We start from the raw sequence: 27,337 nt of genomic DNA on the forward strand, positions 1-27,337 counted from the left end.
CGGGGAGCTTAAAGGTGCGCCTGCAAGCGCCACTCAGGGAAACACTCCCGGTGCAATTTAAACACTAACGGGGCCCCCGCGCGCGTCGTCGTCCCCCCCCCCCCGCCACTGCCCAGCAGAAGCAAGAGGCGATTTCACCCCGCAAAACCGACGCGCGACCTGGATCCGCATTCAAGATGCAGATAGCGGAGGAAGGGGGCGGGCGAGGGGTGTTTACTACGGGCTACTCCGAGCGCATGCAATCCTAAGCGGTCCCTGGACAGGATGCGATGCATTTACTTTCGGTTTGCCCATTCACCGCCCCAGTTCCAGACCTTCCGGCGGCGTTTTGGGCCAACCCTCGCGAACGCGCCCAGCCAGCCATTGCCGCCGGCGCTGCGCGAGGGGCCGCCCGCCGTTGCGCAAGGGGCGCATCTCCCGTTCCCCGCGCGTCTCGGGGGAGGCGCCGGCTCCGGAGTTTGCAGGGCCGGCGCTTCCCCGAGCGACACTCGGCGCGTCCAATAGGCAGCGGCGCCTCCGGCTAGTTTGGGAGATTCCCCGCGAGGGGCGGGCCCGGGGCAAAAGCGAAAGGCGCTCGGGGAGCCCCGGGTCCCTGCAAGGCGGGCGAGGCCTCAGGCGGCGTTGGCGGGGCATCCGCCGGGCTGCTTCTGGAGGCTGCTGCCGGGAGGCTCTTGCGGGGCTGCTGCTCCCGGGCTCCCCCTGGGCAGAGGCAGGAGGGGCGATGCTGCTGCAGCCGAGCGCCCAGTTTGATCCTCAGAGAGATGTGGGGCCCTGGCTTTCCGAGCAAGCGGCGCTGCTGGGAGACGCGGATGCCGGTGAGGGTTGCTGCTGCTGCTGCTGCTATTCTTATTCTTATTTTTCTTCTTCTTCTTCCTGAACGGTGTTGCGTGGCGAGTTCCCGCCCCCCCCATCAGGATAAATAAAGACACGAGACACCATAATTTAAGGTTAAATGGGCGAATTGGGCCACAACTTTATTGAATTCAGGAATGAGAGGCATTGGCCCTAACGAACTATCCGGCTCCAGCCCATTTGCTGGAGACACGGGGAAGGGTTAACACTATATCGGGGGAGTTTCCTGCCGAGGCACGTCCTGTCCTTGTTGCCCGCTCAAAAAAAACCCCTCACGACCTGTTAAATGTGTTCTCGAGCCAAACTGCAATTTTTGGGGGGAATTGGGGCGGCGGGACTCAGCTGCTGGCTCGCCTTGTTCCGCTCCGGGTTCGTACTTGGGAAACTTAGAAGCAGTTTTCCCAGCGCAGGGAAGCCCCGGCCAGGTGACAAACGTGCCTCGGCCTCAGCTCAGGGACCAACGTTGCTCAGGCAGGTGAGCTGAGTACCTGTGAGCAGGAGTGCGGCGGCAAAGTCGGGAGGGCAGGTTCCCCTCCCTCCCTTCTCACAGCGCTGCCCTCTTCTAAGAGAACCAGAAATAATCTTTAAAATGTCTGGCTGCGGTACCCTGAAAGCACATTCATACAGTGGCGTAGCGTGGGTTGTCAGCACCCGGGGCAAGGCAAGTAATTTGCGCCCCCTAACCCGTGGATTTGCGCCCCCTAACCTTCACCCCCAGATGTTGCGCCTGGTGCGGCCGGGCCCCCCTGCACCCCCCACGCTACGCCACTGCATTCATCGTTTCCCCTTCTCTACTCCTCAAAGAATTCTGGGCACTGTAGTTTACCCCCTTCACAGAACTACTATGACCAAGAAGCCATAAACTACAGTTCCCAGAATTCTTTGAGGGAACGAATGGGCTTCAGGTGTGCTTTGAATACAGCCTTCCTCTGCTTACATTAGAACAGGATGCTTAAAACGGACGTTTAAACCTGCTGCAAAACACCAATCGTCAGTCTTGATCAAAAACAGTGATAAGCTGATCCCAGAGGAGACGATAATTCCGTCTAATAAAATCCTTTACAAAGCTGAAGGTCACTGTAAGTAAAATTGGGCTATTGCTTTTTAAAGTGAATGTCTTATATACTGGTGCTGTTTTGTATATGGTTCTACGAATGATGTTGTCTACCAAACGCCAGCCTCCTTTCAAAACACAGAATATCACCCATATAGGAAGACAGACAAGTTTATGTACTATGCACAATCTACTGTAGCAGCACATTATTTTCTGACCAATAATGTATTGGCTCTTCCCTAAAATAACAATGATGATCCTAATCACAAGCAGACTACTATTGTATCACTTTGTCTGACGTAGAACATGAAGAAGCAGGCAGCCTGCGGGTCAAACTAGACATGATAAAGGAGATGTGTGATTATATCTATGGTCTCATTAAACCTATCATAAATAACAGCTGCTTGGGTGGTGGATGAGAAGTGGAATCTATTCTTAGGACGGGAGGGTTGTATCCAGCTTATCTTGTACTCAGAGTAGATTCATCAGTGGACTTAATTGAAGCTATTCAGTGTTTCAAAACAAAAGCCCGAGAGAGACAAAATATGGGGTACTTCCAGCCAGGAGAAAATTTGGTCATTAGAAACACAGAGATTGTGTAGATCATGTGATTGTGTTGGAGAAGCACTAATGGTCATGTCAACACCAGAGAAGTTGAGAAATGTGCTGTTTTTGTTTGTTTTTTTAACTGCAAATAATTTTGTTTTGCAAATAATAATAATAATAATATTTATACACTGCCTATTTGGCTGGGTTTCCCCAGCCACTCTGGAGAAACTGCAGTACAGTGAAGAACAATTGCAAAACAAGAAGTTACAGAGCCCCACGTGTCATTATTACAGCATATGACTGGAGAAGTGATAACCATTGAAATCAGATAAACAAGAACTAAAGCAGCTATCTGATATAAACCCTCAAAAACCCAGTGTGGGTAGTTGGAGGTCATGAACTCTCAAGAGAAGCATTTATGAAAGTTAGGAGCAGAAACCATACTGTATCAAATGGATTAGGTGTACTTTGACCCCTCAAACATATCTAATGTATTGAATGCAGAGTTTTGCAAAATTTTGGAACCTGAGTGTGGGTGGACAAAAGGGACAGGCTTCAAAATGGAACCAGGTTGCAGCCATTTAATAGCAAACCAGTTGTAGAGCAGTTACAGATAGGTAGCCGTGTTGGTCTGCCATAGTCAAAATAAAAAAAATCCTTCCAGTAGCACCTTAAAGACCAACTAAGTTAGTTCTTGGTATGTGTATCTGAAGAAGTGTGCATGCACACGAAAGCTCATACCAAGAACTAACTTAGTTGGTCTTTAAGGTGCTACTGGAAGGAATTTTTTTATTTTGACAGTTGTAGAGCAGTTTTTAATCTGAGCCATGGGAAAAAAATTATAGGAGCAATGGAGCACCCAGTTTGGGAGGAATTGTTCACAAGAGATGAGCATGATAGTGTTTCTGATTCCCAAATAGCAGTGGGATAGAATAAGGCAACTGAACTAGGTGTTCAATAGGGCATAATATCCAGTCAAAGAGACCAGAGGGCTGTATGGGAAAACACACATGCCACAGGCATTTGGAGATATAGGTCTGGATAAGCCAGTTCTAGGAAGTTGCTGAGCCAATATGGGAAATCCACAACAAGGCTTGGCTTTAAAGGTGAGCAAAGATACTTTAGGGAGTATTCTAGTGGAATGCAGAGAACCAGTGGGATATAGTTGTATCTGTAAAAAAAACCTCTAAAAGAAGGACAGGGAAGGGCATATGGTAATGGTGGGGTGTATCTCAGAGGGAATAAACTAGAAATCTCAGATGAAACAGACTCCCCTCCCCTGAAGCAAAATGCTCAGGGTGATCTTGAAATGGAGACCAAGTTATGTCAGGTCGTGGTTTGCTTATATACAGCCTAGGACCTTGGTGGTAACTTAGACCCAAAGGCCCTCAAAGCAGTGAGCAGCATAATCATGTTAAGAAATATAAATTAAAAGTGCACTAATCATCAAAACAAAACACCTGATAGCGGCCTACCCATAATAGGGGTTGATGGTTGAGGAATATGATCCCTAGTGGTAACTGGCTAGTATTGTAGTAATAGATGGCTTCAGTTACCCTAACACAGACAGCGTGAATGTGTCTGCAGGTTATGGCAAAGAGGTAAAAATTAAAGATAACTTCAGCAACTGTGTCTTGGAATGGTTAGCCATGGAACTTGCCAGAGGAGAGTTGACACTGGACTTAATTTTCCATTTGCGGTTAAACCATAGAATGTTGCCCCAACATGTGGCAATGGATTCCAGTTTAGGTGATTTTCAAAGTTGGGTTAGATCAGTGAATCTCAATTTATCTGATGCAATAGACCTGGAATCCTCCCACCATATTTGCAGGAGGGACCAGAACCATATTTGGACCTTGAAGCATCCCATCCAACCTGGGCTGTAGTGGAGTCACCAGGAACCAGCAGTCAACAGTTTGTGGACTGGCACCAGTCTGTTCACCACCACTTTGAAAGGCACTGGATTAGATGACTGTAATCTGCTTACTTGAAAAGTGAGTTCCAGTGGTGTTTCCTCTTAGGAAACACTGCATAGGATTGTAATCAACACTATTTAAGAAGGAGCAGTGCAATAAAGAACCCCAGTCATTTTCCAGGAGGGGTGTATTTCAGAACATTTGCTCCTGAGTCAAGCATTTTTAATGAATTATTGCCACAATATATAAATACCTGGAAATCCCTGTTGTCCTTGCTGTGTTTTTGATTCTTCCAAAAATTATTAAGACACCCGTTGTGGAATTCCTTCCCAAAAGAGGTGAGATTAACCACATCCCTGGTAGTGTTTAGATGGGCTGTGAAAACATTCCATGTGGTTTAATAGTTTACTTGATGGTATTTTATTCTTTTTTGTAAACTGCGTTGAGGGCTCTTGCTGGGGCCAAAAAATAGCGCGCGCGCGCGCACGCACACACACACACACATATATATATATATATATATATATATATATATATATATGAAGACAATTTTTTAAGCAGACTCTGTGACTGTTAAGAAAGTCCTGTGTCTTCTCTGATTATTTCTTCAATATGTATCTCCACAAGTAGCTTAATACAAACTTTAATTTTTAGAGTGAAACCCGCTTTGTAAGGTGACTTTTTTGTGTTTGTAAAAAGAAAAGTGTGATGGTTTCCTTTAATTTGCTTAGTCCTGGCAAGCATAAAACTTGTTTAGTAAGTATTTCTGGTTGAAATCAATGATACTTAAAAGTACTTAACCTTTGGCTGGATCCTCCCCAAAGTTACCGTAAAGAGTTGCATAATCTGTGTGACTGCCAGGAATGGCACATCGAATTGGAGTGCAATATCAGATACAGCCTGAAAGCTCTGGAAGTGTAGAGTTTATTTTTCTTTTTAATTTAACCTTCCTTGAAATATGACCCTGTTTTACCTTTAGCATTATAATGCTGGTGATTCACACAAAAGACTTGAGAATGCTCAAACCGAAGCATGAGAGAGCAGGAAATCCTTCTGCAGATTCAGCTTCCTACTAACTGTCTATCATGTGCACCAGTTTTCCTTTGGTGTGTCACAACTTATCTTGCTTCCATTTTTCTCCTGTTAAAAATGTGGCAAGAGAATATTTATAGCACCTCTCTCTCTTGACTTCAAACTCTAAATGTGTAACAAGGAAATGCTAATTAAACTACAGTGGTACCTCAGGTTAAGTACTTAATTCGTTCCGGAGGTCCGTACTTAACCTGAAACTGTTCTTAACCTGAAGCACCACTTTAGCTAATGGGGCCTCCTGCTGCCACTGCGCCGCCGGAGCACGATTTCTGTTCTCATCCTGAAGCACAGTTCTTAACCTGAAGCACTATTTCTGGGTTAGCGGAGTCTGTAACCTGGAGTGTATGTAACCCGAGGTACCACTGTAGAAGGATTGTTCAGGTTGCAGGTTATAGCATTTTGCAAGAGGTATTACTCTGGGTAAGGCAAAACAATAAATTAGGGCTGTCATTCAATTAAAAAATAAATAAATCTTAGGCTGCAATCCTGTGCATGCTTCCTTGGGAGTAAGCTCCCCTGATCTCAGTGGGGCTTGTGTTTGAGTAGACATGCGCTATGAATTGATAATCACCAGTGACTTTTAGCAAATTAGTCCAGCAAATAAATTTGCTTCTGGATTAAAGCAGAAGTAAGAAGCACACCTGCATTGTGGTTCATTCATGCTCATGCCATGGGAGGCGTCTTAGAGTCTGCATGCTATGAGAAGGAGGTGAGGACCACTCCTTTAAAAACTGCCACCAGTAATCTTTAGAAGTATGAAACGATTTCTTTTAATTTTTTAAAAATCTACCCCGTCAAAGAGGGGCACCTTTTTAAATGATCAATGTCAATTGGTTAAATGTTGCAGCCCTCAAAAAATTGTGGCGGATTTTGGCACAGTGGATTTTAAATTTACTATTATTATTGGTTAGTTATAAAGCGTTTCATATTTGTGGGTTGACCTGTGCTAAGGGTTTGGGACAGAGAATGCTTATATTTCCCTCCTGACTACAAGGGCCAGCCCAAGCTGAGGGAGAGCAGCAAATGGTGACTGCTGCTCTTGTGCTGGCAGCAATCCCAACCCACTCAGATTCTGTGTTCCAATTGAGGATGGGCAAATCTGTCCATATCAGTTCCTCTTAGTTTCTAATTTTCCCACTCTTAAGTTCAGTCCTCTACATTTCCACAACATTTTCATATTTACAAAACAGTCCTTGTGAAAAATCTTCAGCATTGTAGTGTTTATTATTATTATTATTACTATTATTACTACTACAACTATATAGGGAGCTCCCCATTCGAGTCATGCGTGACTGCTGACACACATGCCACTTTGGGCATTGGAAAGGGACAAAGTGGGGGCGGAACAGGGCAGGGTGGGCTAATGGGCGTCCCACCATTGCGTGTGGTGCCTTGGAAAGCAACCCTTGAGTAAATGGGGAGTTGCCTGTATGCTCCTCAGCCTCTTGAGATAAGTTTATGTGATTTTCAAAGTTCCTTATAGATGAAATCAAATCTCCCATTCTGCTGTCCCACCAGTTAACAATATCCACGGGACACTGTGGCTTATATTACATTAGAAGACTAGAATTCTAAACAATTTCCCCATTCATGCTGAAAGAGCTGCACTCCTAATAAGGCCACTAAGCAATAGTTTAAAACTACTAATTATTCCTATAACATGACATGACATTATTGTCCTAATGACGTTTGTTTGTTTGTTTCTTTGTCAGTCTTTTTTAAAAAAATATAATTGAGCTTAAACTGGCCTGAAGCATCTTATGGTTGTTATTTCAGATATTTTGGGGAATAACTTGGAGACACTCCGCACAGTTAACGTTGAAAGAAATGGAAATATTATTTATACCTGGAAGGTAAGTAAAGAAAGAAAGAGAGATAAGACTTAAGAAATGGTCTACATGATGCTATGTCTGCTTTACTGGAAGTAACACTGACTACAAATGGGCATTGCACTCAAGTAAGGCTTGGTGTGTTATATAGCAAATAATAAGTGTGTCCATCCCTTCATTTAATTTAAACTTTAATTTTGCTCTGAAATTAGAGATCTTATCATTACAAAACTGATTAATTTGCAATGCTGACTTCATATCCCACTTCGTTCATAATCAGTGGAGTGCTTCTATTTAGCACATTTTGGACTGCAGGGCTACATACACTTACCTGGGAACCAGTAGGATTTAATTTGAACAAACGTACATAGCTGTCCTCCTATCTTGCCTTTCACCACCAAGATGCTCTTGGAAGTGCACCACTGTGCTTATCAGACCCTTCCATTGGGACGACCGATTATCTGTAATCCCTCCTAAAATCCAGTCCTATTTATTTAACAATTTGTACAACTCTCTTTCCTTGTTTGCTATCAGCTGCTGCTCAGAAGGGTTGGAGCAGCAGGAGTCAGCAACCCTTTTCAGCTGTGGGCCAGTCCACTGTCCCTCAGACCATGTGGTGGGCCAGACTATATGGGGGGGGGGGAATGAATGAATTCCTATGCCCCACAAATAACCCAGAGATGCACTTTAAATTAAAGCACACATTCTGCTCATGTAAAAACATGCTGATTCCTGGCCCGTCCACGGGCGGGATTGAGAAGGCGATTGGGCTGCATCCGGCCCCCAGGCCTTGGTTTGTCTCTAGTATCAAATGCCTCTGAGCTTCAGAAGAGTGGGCAGGGTTGCATTCCCTCCGTCCAACAGTGGACAGCTTTTGCAAACTGTGGCAGCTGAAGTAGTTTCATTTCTGAACAAAGACTGGTCTTACCCAAATTTTCCTGGAACTCTCCCACCACTGACTGACTGCTCATGATCATTGGGTCATGCAAATATGTTTTCCAGCAACTGCTGTCTTCTTAACTGGCAAAACTGGTTGAACCTGGTACTTTTAGACATGCAAAAATGTTTTTCGCCACTTTGCTCTGGCTTTTTCCGCAGACCACTGACCAGGTGCTTTATCACTGAGCTGTGACGCCTCCCCTATTGTGCCCAGACTTTAAAGCATGAGATCCTTGTTGTTTTTCCACAGACCTCTGATCTGGTGATACAGATTGGATGTGCCAGTTAGTTACATGGTGGCAGTGCACAGCCCATGTTTGTTCCTCCAATAGTCTGTCCAGCTGCTTTTAATTTAATTGTTTCTGTTCTGTTAACAGTGGCCTGATACATAGCAATCAAACATCTGTTTATCTCCATACCAGTACAAACACCACATGCTCAATTTCTTTCTGTTGAGCTGCTGTTAAAGACACAGAAATGGGGTCAGTCAAAGTTGGCAGCCTTCAGGCGGATGGTCACACTGCGTAGCAGAATTAAGAGGAAGTAAAACTACTAGGTGCAAAGATGAGATGATTTAAAATGGGTTTCCAAATTTCCCAACAGGTTTTGATGAGTGCTTTTCCTTGGGAGAAAAAAACCCAAATCTATAAGTTCATTCAAAATTGTATTGACAAGGCATTAGAATACAGACTTATGTGCCTTTTCTCTTTCTCCTTACCATGAAAGGGAAAAGGGAGGATATATTTAGTTGAGGAAACTGAGAGAGAAGGCATGACAGAAGTAGGATTGTCTATGTGTGTGCCTGCTCTCTCGTTCTAGCCTGGCCTGCTTTCTGAGTCTCATAGCAGCATCAAGAAGTTAAGTAGGTGGAGGATTATCATCATCACTTTTATCTTAGAGATGGGCAACCTCTTCCAACTCTATGATTCTATGATTCTATCCATATGTCAGGAGTGCTCTGATGGTGTTTCCTGCTTGGCAGGGGGTTGGATTCGATGGCCCTTGTGGTCTCTTCCAACTCTATGATTCTATGATTCTAACCTGTGGCCCTAGGACCACACACAGGTCTTGGTCTAATATCACCTCCCTGCTCCCTGTAGGTGATCAGTTCAGGCTTTTGGCGAGAGCAACAGATTCCTCTCCCTGGCTGTCTGCTGGGCAGGAAGGAAGAATGGAAAGGAAGAGAACAAGGACTCCTGGCTGTGGCCTTTCTGATTTCTGGCCTCTGCCACGTTTAGCACTGATCCATGGTCCCTGACATTACCCACAAGGAGAAAAGCTTCACCTCCCTTCATGACAGGGGAAAATGTAATCATATATTTTGGGCTCTTAAAGATAAGGGACCAGAGCTGGTGAAATTTGGACAATTGAAGATAAATGGTTATATTATTACAGGTGACACTGAATGTTTTTAAAATGTTCTGTTCTCATGGCTGAATCACTTCCCTTGCAGGGGAATCAGGCGCACACCTGTATTGGATTGTATGAGCCCAGTAGTCAAAAGAACCAGGTAAGCTTCATCCACCATATAGAATAGGGAGTGTTATAGAGCTTGGCTGTGTCCAAAATCAAGGCTTTTACAATTGCTACAATAAAACCAACAAGCATGTAAAATCTATAACAGATATATACACACACATATATACAAATGTTTATAAAATTATGAATATTGACATATCATTATAAAGCAGCAGTACTGACTTCTCCAGAATCCTCATAGAAGAAAAAGGGTTTGGCCAAGATCATGACACTAGAGGGAAGAAGCTTGGCAGATCTTCTAGATGGGGTAGGATTTAAAGATGCAATGCAGCCTTCGGGTAAATCATTCTGTTATTAGACCCTCAGAATGAACCTCCTTAGGGGCTGATTTGCCTGAGGACCTTAATTGGCACAGTGAGGGTCACATGGCAGAAGTAATTCTCCTTATGAATTGGGGCTTGGGTTTGAATCAGTTTTGGCAGGAAACATGCAGTGAGTGGCAAGTGTTGTGGTGTTACATGTTACCTGGCTTTCTTCAATGTATATGAATGGCTTCATTCTGTGACACCTACAATTTTTATAACCACCCTTGGGTGCAGGTCCATGCAGGCAGTATTGCAGGTCAGGGTATGAGCTATTCGGAGATACCTTTTCTCCAAAAGGGACTCAGTTCCCAACACAGATGTAATTGAGAAAGGTCTCCCTGGGCACTGCTGCCACCCAGGAGCCAAGGCAGGTCCAGCAAAACCATCATATCATAAACCATTATAATCAGGGAGAGAATGTGTAGTTAAAGTCATATCCCTAAAACTGCTCATAATCTCCTCTACCTCCATGTGACTCCTTCTTGGATTGAACCATCATCCTGTTACCATATCTAGACACAGTGATTCACAGTCAAGATAAGACCCAGCATTAGAGGGAAAGCTGTCAGAAATTGGCATCTATTATAACTATGAGAACTTTCAGAATAAATAACTTGAACAAAACATGACCAGTAGATAAGATGTGCAGGTGTTGATTGGTCAGGCATAAGAGGTAAGATACCTCTATTCTCTATACTTCCATAGCACAAAATTGCTTGGTTTTGAGGGTATGGACCATGGGTAGGCAAACTAAGGCCCAGGGGCTGGATGCGGCCCAATCTCCTTCTCAATCCGGTCTGTGGGCAGCCCAGGAATCTGTGTGTTTTTACATGAGTAGATGTGTCCTTTTGTTTAAAATGCATCTCTAGATTATTTCTGGGGCATAGGAATTCATTCATTATTTTTTTCAAAATATAGTCTGGCCCCCCACAAGGTCTGAGGGACAGTGGACTGGCCCCCTGCTGAAAAAGTTTGCTGACCCCTGGTATGAACGTTAAGGAACCTAGTTTTAAGGGGGTTGCACTAAAACTGATTTGGATGCGGGTGGTGCTGTGGGTTAAACCACAGAGCCTAGGACTTGCCGATCAGAAGGTCGGCGGTTCGAATCCCCACGACGGGGTGAGCTCCCGTTGTTTGGTCCCAGCTTCTGCCCACCTAGCAGTTCAAAAGCACGTCAAAGTGCAAGTAGATAAATAGGTACCGCTCCGGCGGGAAGGTAAACGGCATTTCCATGCGCTGCTCTGGTTTGCCAGAAGCGGCTTAGTCATGCTGGCCACATGACCCAGAAGCTGTACGCCGGCTCCCTCGGCCGATAAAGTGAGATGAGCGCTGCAACCCCAGAGTCGGTCATAACTGGACCTAATGGTCAGGGGTCCCTTTACCTTTTATGGAGACTAAAGTGTGTGAATGTAAAGAACAAGGAGAAAGAGAGAATTAAATGTAGTCAAGATATACTTGCTCATAAAATGTGCAAACATTTCCCCCCAAATAGCACTTATATACTTTTGAAAAGGACTTGCACGTGATCAGCTGCTCTGTCAACAGTGAGATGACATTGCTGGGTAAGCTCCTTCCTGTTGCTTTCTCATTAAAGTTATGTTCTGTACAGTGTTAGAAACTCAGATATATAAGCTATGTGACAAATGGAACCTAAAATCTAGGTTGCAATCACCACAATGGAATATCTATTTGCCAGGGGGTTGTAGTAGATTAGCCTTGGGATCCCTTCCAATGCTACAGTTCTATGATCTCAACTGCATTGCTTGGTCTTACAACAATTCACTTGCCCCAGTATGCAAGGAAGAGAAACACACACAGTGGAAACGGAAATGGTATTAACTATGAACTGAGGGAGAGGTTTTTAAACTGTGGTCGCCAACTTGGCCCCAGAAATCTTCACATAGTTGCAGTTGGACCCACGGCAGTAGCAAAACGCGCCTGGCTAATTTCTGAGACTGGTTCTGTATGAAGACTCCTTGTATCTTGTTAACTTGTAGCATTAATCCTTCAAGTGTTGCAGTGTATTCTAAGTTATGCCATTTTTAATGCAGGCTTTGGCATGTTAGCATGCAGCGTGGTGAGGGAGTGGGCCTGTAGGTTTCACATTTGTACACTTAAGCATTGTTTAGTGTAACATGAATGAGCAGGAAGGAATCTTGGGCTCCTCTTCTCCCCTTGCTCCTCCAAGCCCAGGAGGAGGAGGAGTTTGGAAACATGTGGTTCCACATTTGTTTATCTGCAGATAGTTACACTGGCCAGTTCAATCAAGCCAACTTCAAACCACGTTATTAGAGTTGGCTTGTTTAAAATAAACATAGTTAGAATTAAGCACAGTTATGGTCTGGCCAACACAGAATACTGTCATTAATCAGAAGCAGAAATCAACGCTTCTGAATTGCTCCTAGTCTTGCAGGAGGAGGAGAGGAGGGGGAAGTACGAAATTCCAAGGTTTGCCTTATCTTGTTCCTTCTCATGCCCATGATGCTAAATTATGGTTTTAGTATGATGTGCACACATGAGTATTCGTTTTTAAATATGAGCTAACCACCATACATTTTTATTATAGCATTGCTTTAAAGTAATATAAACATAGTAGTAATACAATTGCGTTAGACAGGCCACATTCATTCCCTAGGGCTGAGGATCCCCACCACTGTAGCAATATCCCTTGAAAGTCTTGTTAATTTCCCTCAAACAAAAATTGTGGGAATTCAATATATGACGCTTACAATTTCTATATATTTGTTGTTATTAGCAGTCAGTTTTCTCCAGTCAACAACAGAAGAAAGAGCAAATCTCTTGTTTCCTCCAGGTACTTAAAACATTTGATACACCTTTAAATGGATGTTGGATATAATTTACAAACAGCAGACTAATTTATGTTAATTCTGCTTTTATCCTAGTGTCTAAATGTTTGACCTTGCTGATTGAAATTCACCCAGTAAATAATGTGAAAGTTTTAAAGGCTGTGGATAGCTGGATCAGAGTGCAGGTAAGTCATATTTGCAAACTTTTCATGAATAGGTGTGTAGTAACAGCCCTTAGGTTTCTTTTCTGTGCCAAAGTGACATAAAGCCTGCTTTCTATCTTAAATAGAATTTAACAACAACAACAACAACAACAACAACAACAACAACAACAAATTATTTGTACCCCACCCATCTGGCTGAGTTTCCCCAGCCACTCTGGGCGGCTTCCAACAAAGATGAAAAATACACTAAAATAACAATACCATTCTCTCAATTAGACTATGCAGTACACCATTAGCCAGCTATCTAGCCTCAATACAGCAAGCCTGTTATCTTTGAACAATTTCCTTTTACAGTTTGTTTATCCAGTTGCAGAAACAATTGCTTCTCCAGCAAGCTACCTGTTGCTAATTTCAGAAGATAAATGTAAGTACTTAAATTTAAAAAGCATTTTGATAAAATGTACATTTTGATTGTAGGTTGGTAGGGTGTTCTGCAGTGTCTTGTCTTTTCCTGCTTTGGAGACAATATGGTTGTAAGGTCCATTTCTCTTCTTAAATCTTGCTTTAGGAAGTGTTGGGAGAAGAAAAAGATCTAAGCCTGAGTGACCTTCATGGGTGGCATTCAATTTTAGAAAACCATCTCTGATTAAATGCTGGCGGCAGGGGGAGGTCTCTTAAAATGACCTTGTGGTTGTGAAAATGCATTGTTCTGTTCTTTCCAGAACCTCCTGGGTTGTTTGAAAAAGCATTAAGTTTTATAGATGAACTGTGGGAATGGTTTCACGCAGACCTAGAACCACAAGAAAGAACTCTGTGTGGCTGGAAGCTTTGTTTCTTGTCAATGCATCATGACTTTCAGATCTGTTTGTTTATGAAGGATAACCGACAATTTGCCCTCATTTGTAAAAAAAAATGTTGTTGTGTCCCAATTGCAAATTGCCAGGTTGAACATTAGCACCAGCACACAGAGTCTTAGAATGTGGCATTCGGGCTGCCATCCTATGCCCATCTTCCTGGGAGTACCATAGAACTTAAGTCTTAGTAAATAAGCAGAGGATCGCACACTAAATCTGTACTAGTATGCTTTCGGAAACTCAATATTGCCACCAGCATTGTGTTATTATGCAACACTCATGTGCAGATATGCTGGCACAAATGTGCTCATCATTTAGAAGCAAAATATCCATTGAATTGTTTGATGGTCTGTGTGTCTGTAGTGCATAAATAGTCACAAAATGACATTGTTTTTCAATTTTAAGATATTGAAAAAATCGACATCAAAGTTGTCAGAGAAGGAGACAATGTGGTAAGAAGCTTAATCCACTCCCCTTTAATTCTTTTGTTCAAGTGGAATTGGTTGGGTTGATATTTTTATGGACTGTCATTGTGTAGTATAGATAAGGTCAGCAACTAGATGGCCAATTCAGCCCCCAGCTGGAGTACAAGTTGGCAAGATCTTGCCATTAATCTAGTTTGGTGACTCATAGTCTTGGCCAGGGGTCTGCAACCCGCGGCTCCGGAGCCACATGTGGCTCTTTTACACCTTTGCCGCGGCTCCGGGGCGGATACTAGCCAGGGGAGGAGGCGCATTGTGCGCCCCGACACTCCCCACTGTGGCAGGCGCTGTACTGGCTGTGTCGTCGCATGGGGGTGGCGTGCGTTAGTCACGCACCGTCCCGACGTCACCTTCCCGCCCGCCCGCTACATTGTAAGGGGCATGTACGCTGGTCACTGCATTGAAAGGGGGCATGTACGCTGGTCACTGTTTTGAAGGGGAGTGAAGAACACACACACAAAAAAAGGTAACTTGTTAATTTAACGTTTATTTCTATTGGGAGGAGTAATTCTGAGGGGTCAAACAAAGAAATAATAAAAAGTGACAAAAAGTTATTTTTATAATGATGAGTTTTGCGGCTCCCAGTTTTTTTCCCTTCGGAAACGGGTCCAAGTGACTCTTTTTGTCTTAAAGGTTGCAGACCCCTGGTCTTGGCTGTCCTCCTAAACTAGCTGCAGGATTATTCAGGTCAGGTGTTTTTCTACATGCTGGGGATGGTCGGAAAGAAACATTACCTGCATTCTTATCTAAACTGCACATGTTGAGTTTCTGGGAGTGTTACCTGAACAGGTCTCTAGTTACTGCAGTGTATTTGATTTGACACACATTGTTTCACTTTTTTCCTGATTAATGCTGATTTTCTGTCCCTTCTAGATGATAGAAAATGCAAGCCAGCTTTCAAGACAAAGAATTGTTGACGACATCTTTTGGGCCCAGTGGGATACGCTGGAGCAAACATTATTTTACATTGCCTCAAAGGTTGAAAATATGCAATATTTTGTTGCTTTGGTTATGCACTTGCATGCTATTTATTCAGTGAAAATGTTACATTTTAAAATAGTAGCAGGGTTTCTGATAATAAGGGAGATAGAAATGTGTTTTGAAATATACCTCAAAATTAGACTTCCATGCCACCTGCCATTTATGCCCTGGTAGGGGGAGGGGAAATGTGATTACCTACTGGAGACGGAACGGGATCCTGTATTACTGAGTTGAATATTGGGAATCTAGTAGTGAGAATGGATTCTTGAGTGACTAAGTGTTGATTTTGCAAAATTCAGCAGAAGCTTCTCCCCTATGTGTCTACAGTTCCATGTTCATCTCTGGGGTGAACACGAGCAGAGTCTTCAGCCATGGAATGAATTGCATTTTATACCAGAAGGTATTAGCAATCAAAAGACTGCAGGCCAAAGCTTAGAACAATTGATTACGAAAGAGAGTGATTAATATTCAGTTTGTGATGAAAGTAAAAGATTGGTTACAGAGGCAACATTCAAATTGGATTGGCAGCTATGGGGTGAAATCTACAAAGTGATAGAGGCTGGATGGATTCAATGCCAAGAATTCTGGGGAGAGGGCAGCAGGACCCAGCGAGACATATGTGGCTGAATCAGATTAGGGTGGGAAGTTGAACTATAAACAGCTCTTTCTACCAGCAGCGTGACTTGATGGAGGAATTGAAGAAGCAAAGAGGCAGAAACGGTATGAAAGAGGAAGCTGGAGGGCAGAGAGTATCTCTCTTACAGCAAAGGCAGGGGGGAAGAAGTTTTCTCCTTTAGGGGACAATAACTATAAAGCCCTTTAGGTCAAAGCCTGATGTTACACATGGCTTCTGCAGTTGAAGGCAGCACTATTTCTGAATACTAGTTGCTGAAAATTGCAGCAAGCTTGGATCCTGTTTGCGGGTTTCCTGCAGGCATCTGGTTGGCTACGGTGGGAACAGGATTCGGGGCCCGATGAGCCATTGGCTTGATCTAGAAGGCTCTTCTTAGAGGATTGTAACGTGAGACAACAGGCTGTGCTTTCCTCTGGTCATTAATTAAACTGAATACAAAATGACAAAAAGATGGAGTGGGGGAGAGCACCGGGAAGACTGATGTTTTAGGGCAAAGAACTTCCCTGCGGGAGAGAATAATAGACTCATGGAATTGTAGAGTTGTAAGGGAACTCAATGGTTATCCAGTCCAACCCCCTGCGATACAGGAGTTGCAGCTGAAGCATCCATGACAGATGCCCATCCAGCCTCCGTTTAAAGAAGGAGAGTCCACAACCTCCTGAGGGAGACTGTTCTACTCTCGAACAACTCTTACTGTCAGAAAGTTCTTCCTGGGAGGTTTATACTAAATGAAGAGTGACAAAATACAAGATTCATTAGATAAGATATTCACGTTTCCAACCACAGTGCAGAGGTCTGTGGTGTACAGGCAGATTGCAGTGGGCATATATTTGCATTGGGTCATGTCAGTGAGTGCTGATCTGCTATGGGCACAGAGCTTCTACCACCAGGGCTTTGAGTAGGTCCAATCATGATGTGGGTTGGAGGTCAAGTAGAAAGAGAGGCACTTGTATGTTCTGGAAGTCTCATACTGGTGTGTGGGGGTGTTGAATATATACACATAGACATACACACATTGAAAATTGCCAGCAAGAGTCCACTATTGATCTAAACTGAGGATACCCAGTACATGCTTCAAGTTCAACTTCTCTCTGAGTGCCTAATGTATCTGCATATTAGCACTTGAAAGGCATCAGGGAGATTTCTAACTTAAGGCGCTATGGCCAAGCTTAAAATGACAGTGAGTCGGAGTTCCTTGGTAGCAAGCCTGTAAAAATGTCATTTTCCTGAAAGTAAAAAAATACTGGCACCAGAAGTGTACCCAGGTGTGCAGATTAGGGTGCCCTTCTGTCACAGCCTGGCATCTCCCCCCCCCCCAAATAATTCAGAACTGCTGATCTAGCTATGAGGCCACATTTCATAAGGACTTGCAGGAGAGGTATACATTTGTGGTGGTTTTTGCTGTTGTTGTTAATAGAGTTCCTAGTAAGGTAAAGGTAAAGGGACCCCTGACCATTAGGTCCAGTCGTGACCGACTCTGGGGTTGCGGCGCTCATCTCGCTTTACTGGCTGAGGGAGCCGGCGTACAGCTTCCGGGTCATGTGGCCAGCAGGACTAAGCTGCTTCTGGCGAACCAGAGCAGCGCACGGAAACGCCGTTCCTAGTGCCAACTGTTAAAAACTGTGCAGGGCAAATGTACTTAACCCTACTGAAATGTTGTTTCAAATTGTAGACTGTAATTTAAAACTAAAACACACACACACAGCTGCTCTAAGTTTTCAAGATCCACTCTGAACTGAGAATAGTGTTTGCAGTTTTTCTAACATGTCTGTGCCAAAAGGCAATGGGAAGCAGCTTGACACCCACAAAAGGTTTCCTCTTATGAAACTGCAAACAATGTTTTATGGTAAGCAAAACCATAAGTATTTACAGACAGAAGGTAGACAGTCTGGGGGAGGCAGGAAGGAAGTATCAAAGCTATGTTGTGGTGAATTTTTTGTACTTTCTTTCTGAATTGCTTCAGGGCACATATGTTCAAAGAAGGGTCATATATTTTAAGGATGGAGAGCTTTTAAGGGCAGAATTAGATGTTAGAAGGTCAAACACAGCTCTAATGCTTTTTCTTCTCTCACAAATTGGGCTCTAAAGCTAGCAATGAGCCTGGCTTTGTAAGGAGTAGTAGTGTAGGGAGATGCATTAGGGGGAAACTATGGGTTCAAGAGCAGAGGACAGAATTAGTCTCCTCATGCATGCATTCCCATTGACTTAGCCAGCATGAGCATGCTTTGCCAAGATAATGTCCAATTCTTCCCCAGTGGTTTAAATGTATGCCAATAAAGTTTCTCTTTGTTGTAGGAATCAAGGGACACACTATATTGCATCCAGTTTTATCCTGATAAAAACTTTAAACCAATAGTAAGTTCTATTAAGCTTTTATTTGTTCAATTCAAAATACAAACATTCTGTTGATCTAGACTGCAATCGTAGCCTTATTTACCTTGAAGTAAAGCCCATTAAATTCAGTAGGACTTACTCCTGAATAGACATGGTTAGGATTGTGCTGTTTAAATAGTCCACAAAAGGCCTCCATTCTATGAAAAGTTCAACATTTTGATCTCTTAATTTCGCTGTCAGCTTTGCCATTTCTGCAGAGTCCATTACTTAGTGCCTTTCTGTTTTCCAACAGCTTGAAACACCTTTGGATATCAACTTGGATGACATAGGATTAAAGTGAGTTTGGGTGACGTGCCTTCTAGCTGTTTTCCTCAGAGCTATTTAGAATTGAATTAAGCAATATCTCAGCTTTGTGAGCTGCTACACATACATCTCCGCACTCCAAACCAGTTGTAAAATCATTTCCTGTCAGGAGGTGTTGCCGTTGGGAAGGCGAATTCTAGAGGAGACCATTTGTGGGGTACTCTTTTAGCGCTGTTGTGGCACACTATTCACTGTAGATAGTGATTGCAGATTTATTTCTGCATCTTGATATCCCATGTGTATTTATGAATTGGTTTTCTGTTTGGCAAGCCTAAAAGCAATCAGTGATTGTTTCATGCTTCCCTCAATGCTGCAACAACTTAGTTCTTTTTTAATTTTCCTGCATATATACAAAGATGCAAGAATTGATGAAGATGACTCCATCTCCTGAAGATTTAATTCAGACGTAATGGTGTCATTATGAGGAAGAGCCCAAGCAAAGCACTGAGGTCATATGCTTAATAAAACACAACAAGCTATGCCTTGTGGAAACAATGGCTCGCCAGCCGATCCTATTTCCAAACAATTATGAAATTGTATTAGGAATCCTAATTTAATGGTATACTGTGGTTTGCACAAGCCACAGCCTGTCACATTTAGACAAAGCAGCAAAGCCTCTCCTCCCTCCAAGAGGGGAGGCGTTGTGGGCGGGATGCGATTTCTGCGTCACCCACTCACCTGGCTGGCGCACCATGCCCACAGGTAAGCGCCCTCTGGGCGGCTTGACGGGGCGTGGATTGCAGTTTAAGTTACTGCTGCGCCAGCATTCTGCCTCATTTTCCGCCTTCCCATCGCGAGTCACCCGCCCTCCACTCCCTTAGAGCTCAGGGTTTCAGTTTTTCTCTCGGCCTTGCTATGGACCTTAGGTTGGTTGTCTAGGGGGCCTGGTAGGAACTTTTCCATCTGGCATTCAGCCTTTTGGTTTTTTCGCCTACCTCGTAGCAATCGCCACAACTTTCTTGGTATTGGCGGGTAGGTTAGGCATTGGAATGTGTTCGTGGTGTGTGGAAGGGCTAGGTGTGGCCATCGCCTACCCCTTCAATTTTGGGTATTCCGTTAAAGGAATGCGGTGGTCGTGGTTCCTGTCTGATGCCTTTGTGGCGGGGGGCCAGGGCACGACCCTCGGTGACATCAGGGGAGAGCTTATAGTTGGATTAGCATCAACAGGCTCCACCTTCTGGTGAATAAACCCCTTTTCGGGCTCACCCCTCTTCGAGTGGGTGGAGTCAATCTGTCGTGGTCCAATGCCTAAGCCAATACCTTTTCACTTGCTGTAATCAATAAAGTTGTGGCCTTTTCTTGCCCATTAACCTTATATTCCGTGTCCGTGTGTCTTCATTCCACTAAGCGGGGATCGGGTCCTCAAACCACAAACTATGGTTTGCTGCAGACTAGTTTGCTGTCACTATTTTGAGTAAAGAAGCAAATTCATGTTTCTGTTCCTAGATCTATGAATTTGGATTTTAACTATTCTCAAGACCAAGAGATGATATCTAAACCTTTAAATATTCAAGTTTTTACCAGTGAAACAGGTAATGTATACATGAGACACAGACTTGTGAACCTAATTTACCCAAACCTTTGAGTTTTACTTGCAGCTTAATTCTTTCTTATCTTTCACCATCATACAGTAAACTTATCCCCTTTAGGTATTTATTGTAGTTGGATACAAATGCCAGAAAACGTCATGCGTGAACCTAGCATTTGTTGTGAGCAACATGCCTATTTAAATTAATGTTCTTCTCTACTTAAGTTGGGACACATTCTGTTCTCTATCACTCCTTCCATGAAACTTGCTGAGAAGAGCATGTCTGCATCACAAATCATGTAAGGCACAAATGATATATTCACATCAGTACCTGAGCTCAAGAGTGGTGTAACGAAACAGCTCTTGCATTTCAAAGTAATATATTAATGTGTATGTTACTGATCTGCTTTTTTATTTCTTTTGGTAACGTGAAGGGTGTTTGATGATTACTGTGTTCTGCCTTGATACAGACATGAAAAGCAAACCTTTTTTCAGAGGTGTAATCATCCTGTCTCTCAACTGAATTCATTCCACTTCCACTACTAGCAGAAATTTTTACTAGAACTCCCAAAATGTAATACCAGTACTTCAGGTTTAAGGATGATCTTGTTTGATGACACACCACATTATTATATAATAAATGAGCATATATGTCTTAGATCTTTGAGCCACAACTATCCAACATGCATAAAGGTTTTTTTTAGGAAGCACTTCTGATATTCACACCTTAAGTGCACAATATCACATGTATTTGTCCTCTAAAGTGTTACAGGTGTGTGTGAGATGACTACAACACATTTTGGCAGTACAGTCATACCACGGGTTGCGAACGTGATCCGTGCAGGAGGCATGTTTGCAACCCGCAGCGTTCACAGCCTGAAGCACTGTGTCTGTGCACGCGCATGGCGCAATTTGGCACTTCTGTCCATACACATGGTGTCATTTTGTGTTTCTGCGCGAGCACAGTCCGCAACCCACAGTGTTCATAACCCGAGGTATGACTGTACAGGAAGATAACGTGTGTTCTGCATCTGAACTCTTCTTCCATACTGGGTAGGCTGGAAAAACTGAAATGAAATATCCTCTGCAGCTTCCAGTATAATACAGCTGCAAGTGACTTAAGTACCGTATTTTTCCATGTATAAGACTAGGTTTCCCCCCTAAACTAGGGGGCACCTTATACATGGGGGCGTCTTGTAGACGGAAAAGTACGGTATTCAACAAGTTGCTTTTTTCAGGGAGTCTGAGAGAAGGGACAGCTGTTCCTCCCAGGAAGGTTAGAGCTACCATGTTTTTGAGCACAAGGGGTCAAACTGTTTGGGATGTGTTTGAAATTTCCTTCCTTCAGCTTCTAGGACTGAAAGCGTTTGGGGAACTGAAGAAATGGCTCTAATCCAAGTACCATTCTGTTTCCTTTTAAGTCTGCAAAGGAAAAGTCATTGATATTGTTAACTAAACCACCACAGGGAGATGACTCACAGATATGCATGTAGCCATGGAAGTATCATTCCTCACTGGGCTTTAACCGCTTCATTTTCCTAATATTAAAGTGGACATTTTATAGTTGCAATTTCGTGTGGAACACACTTTCTTCTTCTTTTTCTAGGATGTCTCTGCATATGCTGTAACCTGGTTCCTGCTAGTCCCGAAGAAGTAACATACTCCGTGTCCTTTTTACATAAAGGTATGTCAATAGGGCACTCCTGTGCATGTCTACTTAGAAGTAAGCCCGACTGAGTTCAGTGAGGCTTCTCCAGGTATGTGTGGATAGGATGGCAGCCAATGCATCTTGTCCAAACTTTGCTATTTGCATTCTAGAAGGCCTCATTCTGTTATAGGATTTGTATTTATCTTAATCTCTGTCCCCTCAATCCTCCTTACCCCTTTGACACTTGCTTTTGTTTCATATTCAAATTTTCAAAAGGAAATACATCTAATTTCAATTATTTAATTTTGTAAAGAATAAAGTAGATAGTGAAAGCACCAAAAGGAAAGAACGATTTAATAAAACTGTATGGAAAATATCTTCTTGAATTCATTGTTTTTGTTGATGTAAAATACAAGAATTCAAATTTAAAAGTACTCTCTGCCCATCATAGAATTTTGCATTGTCAACACAATCTAAGATGTATTTTTACAACATTAATATTATGGTTTGCAAGAGGACTTTGGAATTTGCCTGCTTGAAATTTATTGTACTTATTTATTTAAACAAAGCTTTTTGGGGTTTTGCTTAGTAATTTTTATTCAAGGCCTGCTCTTGGCTTCCTTGATTCATAAATGGGAACCACCACCACCCCAGACACGATTACCTGAATATCTGCACTTCAGTGAATAAACAAGAGGATTTTATCCAGTGCTGCACAAATGGAGTCTTATTTGCACAACGGAACTTCCCTTCTTTGCCTCTGCATTTGTGCTCCCAGTATCTCCCCTCGAGGGTCCCTCAGCCCTCAGGAACAGATTTTGAGGGTGCGAGGGAGAGGGGTTGCAGGCGAGAGGAGTTTTTGTGCAAGCAGAACAGCAACACTGGACACAACCCAAGAAGATTCAATTAATAATAATTTGCAGCTCAAAGTTGAACTTTGTGATGCAAGCGGAAGCAGACGAGTTGGTTCTGTAATATTACACACACTTATCTGAGAGAAATGACCAGGGAATTCAGTAGGCCTCATTTCTTAGTAGATATGCATAGGCTCCAAAGCATTTAATCCACAACATCCTCCAAAGCATTTAATCCACAACTTCCTCTGAGGCAGATTTCTGATGCTTCTAAGGGACGTGGGTGGCACTGTGGGTTAAACCACAGAGCCTAGGACTTGCCGATCAGAAGGTCGGCGGTTCAAATCCGGGGTGAGCTCCCGTTGTTCGGTCCCTGCTCCTGCCAACCTAACAGTTCGAAAGCACATCAAAGTGCAAGTAGATAAATAGGTACCGCTCCGGCGGGAAGGTAAACGGCGTTTCCGTGTGCTGCTCTGGTTCGCCAGAAGCGGCTTAGTCATGCTGCCCACATAACCCGGAAGCTGTCTGCGGACAAACGCCGGCTCCCTCGGCCAATAAAGCGAGATGAGCACGCAACCCCAGAGTTGGTCACGACTGGACCTAATGGTCAGGGGTCCCTTTACCTTTAAGAAGCTTCTAGCAAAGGGGTGGGTAACCTTTCAGGCTGTAGGGTTGTATCCGCGCCACCACCGAACTCTCCCATTGGCCATGTACACATGGGAAGCAGATCACTTCCTCCTCATATGGTGCTCTAGACCTGGTGATCACTCATTGGGTATCAGCCCCTCCTAGGGCTGTGTTCAGGAGTAACCTCTGCTGTGAGGTGAGGCAGTGGTGTCTTTTTAATGCTGAATTAAGATATTTTCAATGCTGAATTAAGAAATACTCCTGAGCATGCGCAGATGGGGCAATAGAGTTAGGCTCTCACATGACAAGTTTGTTGAATTAGACCCTTCTTCCACCACAGCATGCAGAGGTGTGCATGTTCACACACAGAGAGGCATGTGTGCGACACTGGGAACGGCAGAGATGCAAATGAATGACAATTTCAAATTTAAGGTGGAAACCTAGCTGAGGTGGAACTTTCCAATTTCTATTTTTCTATTATTTGTTCAGGAATAGTTGTAGAAAACTGACTTTGTGTCTGATATACCAAAATACCCCCCTCTTAATCGTTTGCAGGTTATAGTAAAACGTATACTATTACTCTGGAAAGGGGGGATTCCTCAGAAGTGAAAGATCTTACTTTTTTAAATCTTGGTAAGTTTCTAACTTTCTCCTTCAGTACTTCCCTTGATTACATACAATTATGATCAAAAATCCTTAAGTGGTTTTTTATTGTGAAAAGTGGAAATGTACATATTTTCCTTTCTTTGTCTTACATGAGTCTATTACGCTTTCCCAAGATGATTGCTAAATAAGCAAATCTTTCTGTATTGACCTTCATTTCGTTTGGCATTAGCAAGTAGCTTTAGTTGTCTACAGCAGTGTTTCCCAACCGGTGTTCCGCGGCACACTAGTGTGCCGTGAGAGGTTGGCTGGTGTGCCGTGGGAGGGAGGCGGGCGAGTCGGGCGCTGAGAGGCAGCGGCGGTGAGGATCCGCGTCGAGCCGGGGGCGGCTCCGCGGTGGTGGTGCCGAGGTTTCTCTCTCCATTCTCCCCTCACACACACACACAGGAAGATCAGCTGACAGGACCCAGCCAATGGGGCGGCGGCGGGGCAGCGCGTGCAAAAGGGAGGAGCGCGAGACAGCGGACGAGGAGGAGGCCGGCATGTCCGGGCAGCAGCAGCAACAACAGCAGCAGCAACTCCCAGCGACGGCTCCTCAAGCCCCGGGCAACCCTACTCCCTCACCGGCCTCGGCCGCCCTCCTGCTCCACCCGCCACCGCCTCCCCCGCCGCCGCCGGCCACCTCGGCCCCGCCGCCGCCCCCTCCTCCGCCCGCTATCGCCGCCACCACCACAACAGCTGCCGCCGCCTCAGCTGCCGCCGTCCCTCAGTCCCTCGCTTTGCTGCCTCCTCCCCCCCCCCAAAGCTTGGAGGTTCCCCGGCAAGGGGGAGGGGAAAAACTTGAAAACTTTCACTTTCGTGCGTCCCTCCCGGCGTGACGCTGCGCGCTGACGTCACGGGGCTGTAATGGTGGTGTGCCGCGAGATTTTTTTCTTCAAACAAGTGTGCCTTTGCCCAAAAAAGGTTGGGAAACACTGGTCTACAGTCATGAGACCATAGCATGCTTTTGGGGGGAAATGAGAATAACCAGGCTGCTTATTTCCTGTGGCACGGCATGCATAAATCTTGCTGTCTTGTGTATTGTGCCTCTGAGACACAGGAGTGGTTTTTGCTGGCAAAGGAAACTAGGCTGGGAGTCATGTAGTTGGCACACGTACAGGATACAAGTATTCTGGTTTTAATGAGATTAAACATACATAGAACATTGTTACAAAAGTTGGGTGCCTCCCTCTCTTTCTGCCGGGCAGCGGCAAGAGCCCCTGGGGTTCCAGGCACTCACTTAGGGTCTATGGTCCTTTGGAGAATTGAGACACGGCAGAGGCTGTTGTATCTTTAAAAAATATACAGTGGTACCTCTGGATACGCACACCTCTGGTTGCGTATCCTTCAGGATGCAAATGCGGCGAACTCGGAAGTATTTTTCTGGGTTTTGCCGTGCGCACATGCACAGAAGTACTCTACCACACACATGCACAGAACAGGCACCTCCAGTTGTGAATTCCTCCGGAACGGAACCCCTGTGCAACCGGAGGTACCACTGTAGTTTGTTCACCTATTTACACGTTTGGGCTGCATGGAGGGAGTCCAGAACTTACAACATGGTTATTTCAAGAGGGGCTTGTATTATTATTATTATTATTATTATTATTATTATTATTATTGCGTAGCGAGTTCCCGCCCCCCACCAGGATAAATAAAGACACGAGACACCATAATTTAAGGTTAATTGGGCGAATTAGGCCACAACTTTATTGAATTCAGGAATGAGAGGCATTGGCTTAGGCATTGGTCCTAACGACTATCCGGCTCCAGCCCATTTGCTGGAGACACGGGGAAGGGTTAACACCATATCGGGGGAGTCTCCTGCTGAGGCACGTCGACTAGGAGCTCCCGCGGGTCACCGCTCTGGGGCGTGCCTTTGGCCCTCACCTCCATAGGCTTCGGACAGGGCCACGCCCCCCGGAGTCCTTTAACGGACCTACCATGCCCCTTGCGGCGACAGACCGAAGTCCATAGCAAAGTCAAAGACCTACCTAAAGCCCACTTGGAGGGAGGGAGGGTGGGAAAACGTGAGGGCTAGCCGGCGAAAAGAGGGCGAGCCCCCTCTGCACCGGCCCTAAATAGGACAGGCCACGCCCCCCAGCCAGCTGATTGACTGGCTGGGGGGGCCGGCCCGGCTGGTATTCCCCTGCTCTCGCGGGGCTGCGACCAGCCCCCGCTCACGTGGGGTGGGCGTGAAGCCCGCAACCCCACCTCCTGGGCAAGCCGGAAGTGGCTTTATTATTATTATTTATTATTTAAAAAATTGTATACAACCCTATACCTGCAGCAGTGTAGTCATCTTTCAGCCAGCCTGCGCAAGATGGCTGCTTTCTTCCTGCTTCTTATTCCCAGAACCCCTTGCTACTAGACACACAGTTACCCAGGCAACCTTCCAAACCCATTTCTCTGTTCACACATGAAGGTTGGGAAAGCAGTTCTCTTGCATTGCCAATGGCCCTCAACGGCCTTTCATTGTTTCTTAATGGCCCTAGCTTGGCCAGGTCGTTTTGCATAGGCTAGCCCAGGAATTCCTCTGCAGCTTTATTCTCTCTGCAGATCCCAAATAATCAAAATCCTACCATTTATTAATTTCTAGGGTCTAGGGGGTCCCCTCTCCAAATCTATAACAATATTTTGAATACAATAGTTCTGAATAACTCATCTCTCAAATAAACCTGAGCTGTAAGGATAATTAAGTGCTCAAAATTAACAATTCTCTCCTGTGTTCCCCCCCCCCCCAAACGTATCTATGTTTGGCTGTTGTGAAACCAACTACAGACTATTATGTGGCTGTCTACTTACCTGGACACTTCCTCCATCTTCTCAACACTCGGCATCCTGACCTGATGTGCTATAACTTCTTTCTAACAGGTACAGTGGATTCTTTAACAATTAGTTCTGCAGCAGCTTCTCGCAATAGAAAGTGAAATGAAATGAAACCCACATGGACAATGCAAAATAGAAAGAACAATGAACTTTAAAAAAAATTAAAAGCAAAGCCTCAAGCTCTCTAACCAGTGTGTACTGTCATGCTCTTTCCCAGTTTTCTGCACTGGCTCTTTAATGATGAAATTTCGGGCAAATTGGCAGAGATGCCATTTACACCACTATGTACTCAGTGCACAGACAGATCATGCCCTGAGGGCATCTTCCACCAGCATATTTTCACCACATATGCCTTGGAGATAATGGGTGTTTGCACAGGAGAGCATCATACACTGTGCGCTCTTGAGCAGGCCCCATTAATTTCAAAAAAGGGTTTGTATGAGAACTACTGAGTTTGACCTTGCAATAATTTGGGAGCAGTGTCTGGGCAGAAATTGCTGAAATGTCCGTGAAAA

The 27,337-nt window shown here is 44.3% G+C and overlaps 1 protein-coding gene across 5 annotated transcripts in view; it reads left to right on the forward strand.

Annotated features, from left to right (window-relative positions):
* The first annotated feature begins 535 nt into the window (after window positions 1-535).
* Window positions 536-27,337, forward strand: part of GSAP (gamma-secretase activating protein) — a 63,157-nt gene continuing 36,355 nt past the window's right edge. The window contains exons 1-16 of one of the 5 annotated variants that reach the window (XM_082239578.1): window positions 536-815; window positions 1,800-1,931; window positions 7,240-7,316; window positions 9,685-9,741; window positions 11,568-11,637; window positions 12,831-12,887; window positions 12,979-13,067; window positions 13,401-13,470; window positions 14,306-14,352; window positions 15,256-15,360; window positions 18,293-18,352; window positions 18,624-18,667; window positions 20,141-20,226; window positions 21,829-21,906; window positions 23,907-23,984; window positions 26,775-26,867. In XM_082239578.1, coding sequence (XP_082095704.1) covers window positions 722-815; window positions 1,800-1,931; window positions 7,240-7,316; window positions 9,685-9,741; window positions 11,568-11,637; window positions 12,831-12,887; window positions 12,979-13,067; window positions 13,401-13,470; window positions 14,306-14,352; window positions 15,256-15,360; window positions 18,293-18,352; window positions 18,624-18,667; window positions 20,141-20,226; window positions 21,829-21,906; window positions 23,907-23,984; window positions 26,775-26,867 — 1,237 coding nt within the window. In that variant the 5' untranslated portion in view covers window positions 536-721. Of the gene's footprint in view, window positions 816-1,799; window positions 1,932-4,430; window positions 4,450-7,239; window positions 7,317-9,684; window positions 9,742-11,567; window positions 11,638-12,830; window positions 12,888-12,978; window positions 13,068-13,400; window positions 13,471-14,305; window positions 14,353-15,255; window positions 15,361-18,292; window positions 18,353-18,623; window positions 18,668-20,140; window positions 20,227-21,828; window positions 21,907-23,906; window positions 23,985-26,774; window positions 26,868-27,337 lie in introns of those variants that run through there. The other 4 variants (XM_082239579.1, XM_082239580.1, XM_082239582.1 and 1 more) reach the window with 4 other exon arrangements.

Source organism: Podarcis vaucheri (genome assembly GCF_965113315.1).
Source record: "Podarcis vaucheri genome assembly, chromosome: 10".
NCBI lineage: Eukaryota > Metazoa > Chordata > Lepidosauria > Squamata > Lacertidae > Podarcis > Podarcis vaucheri.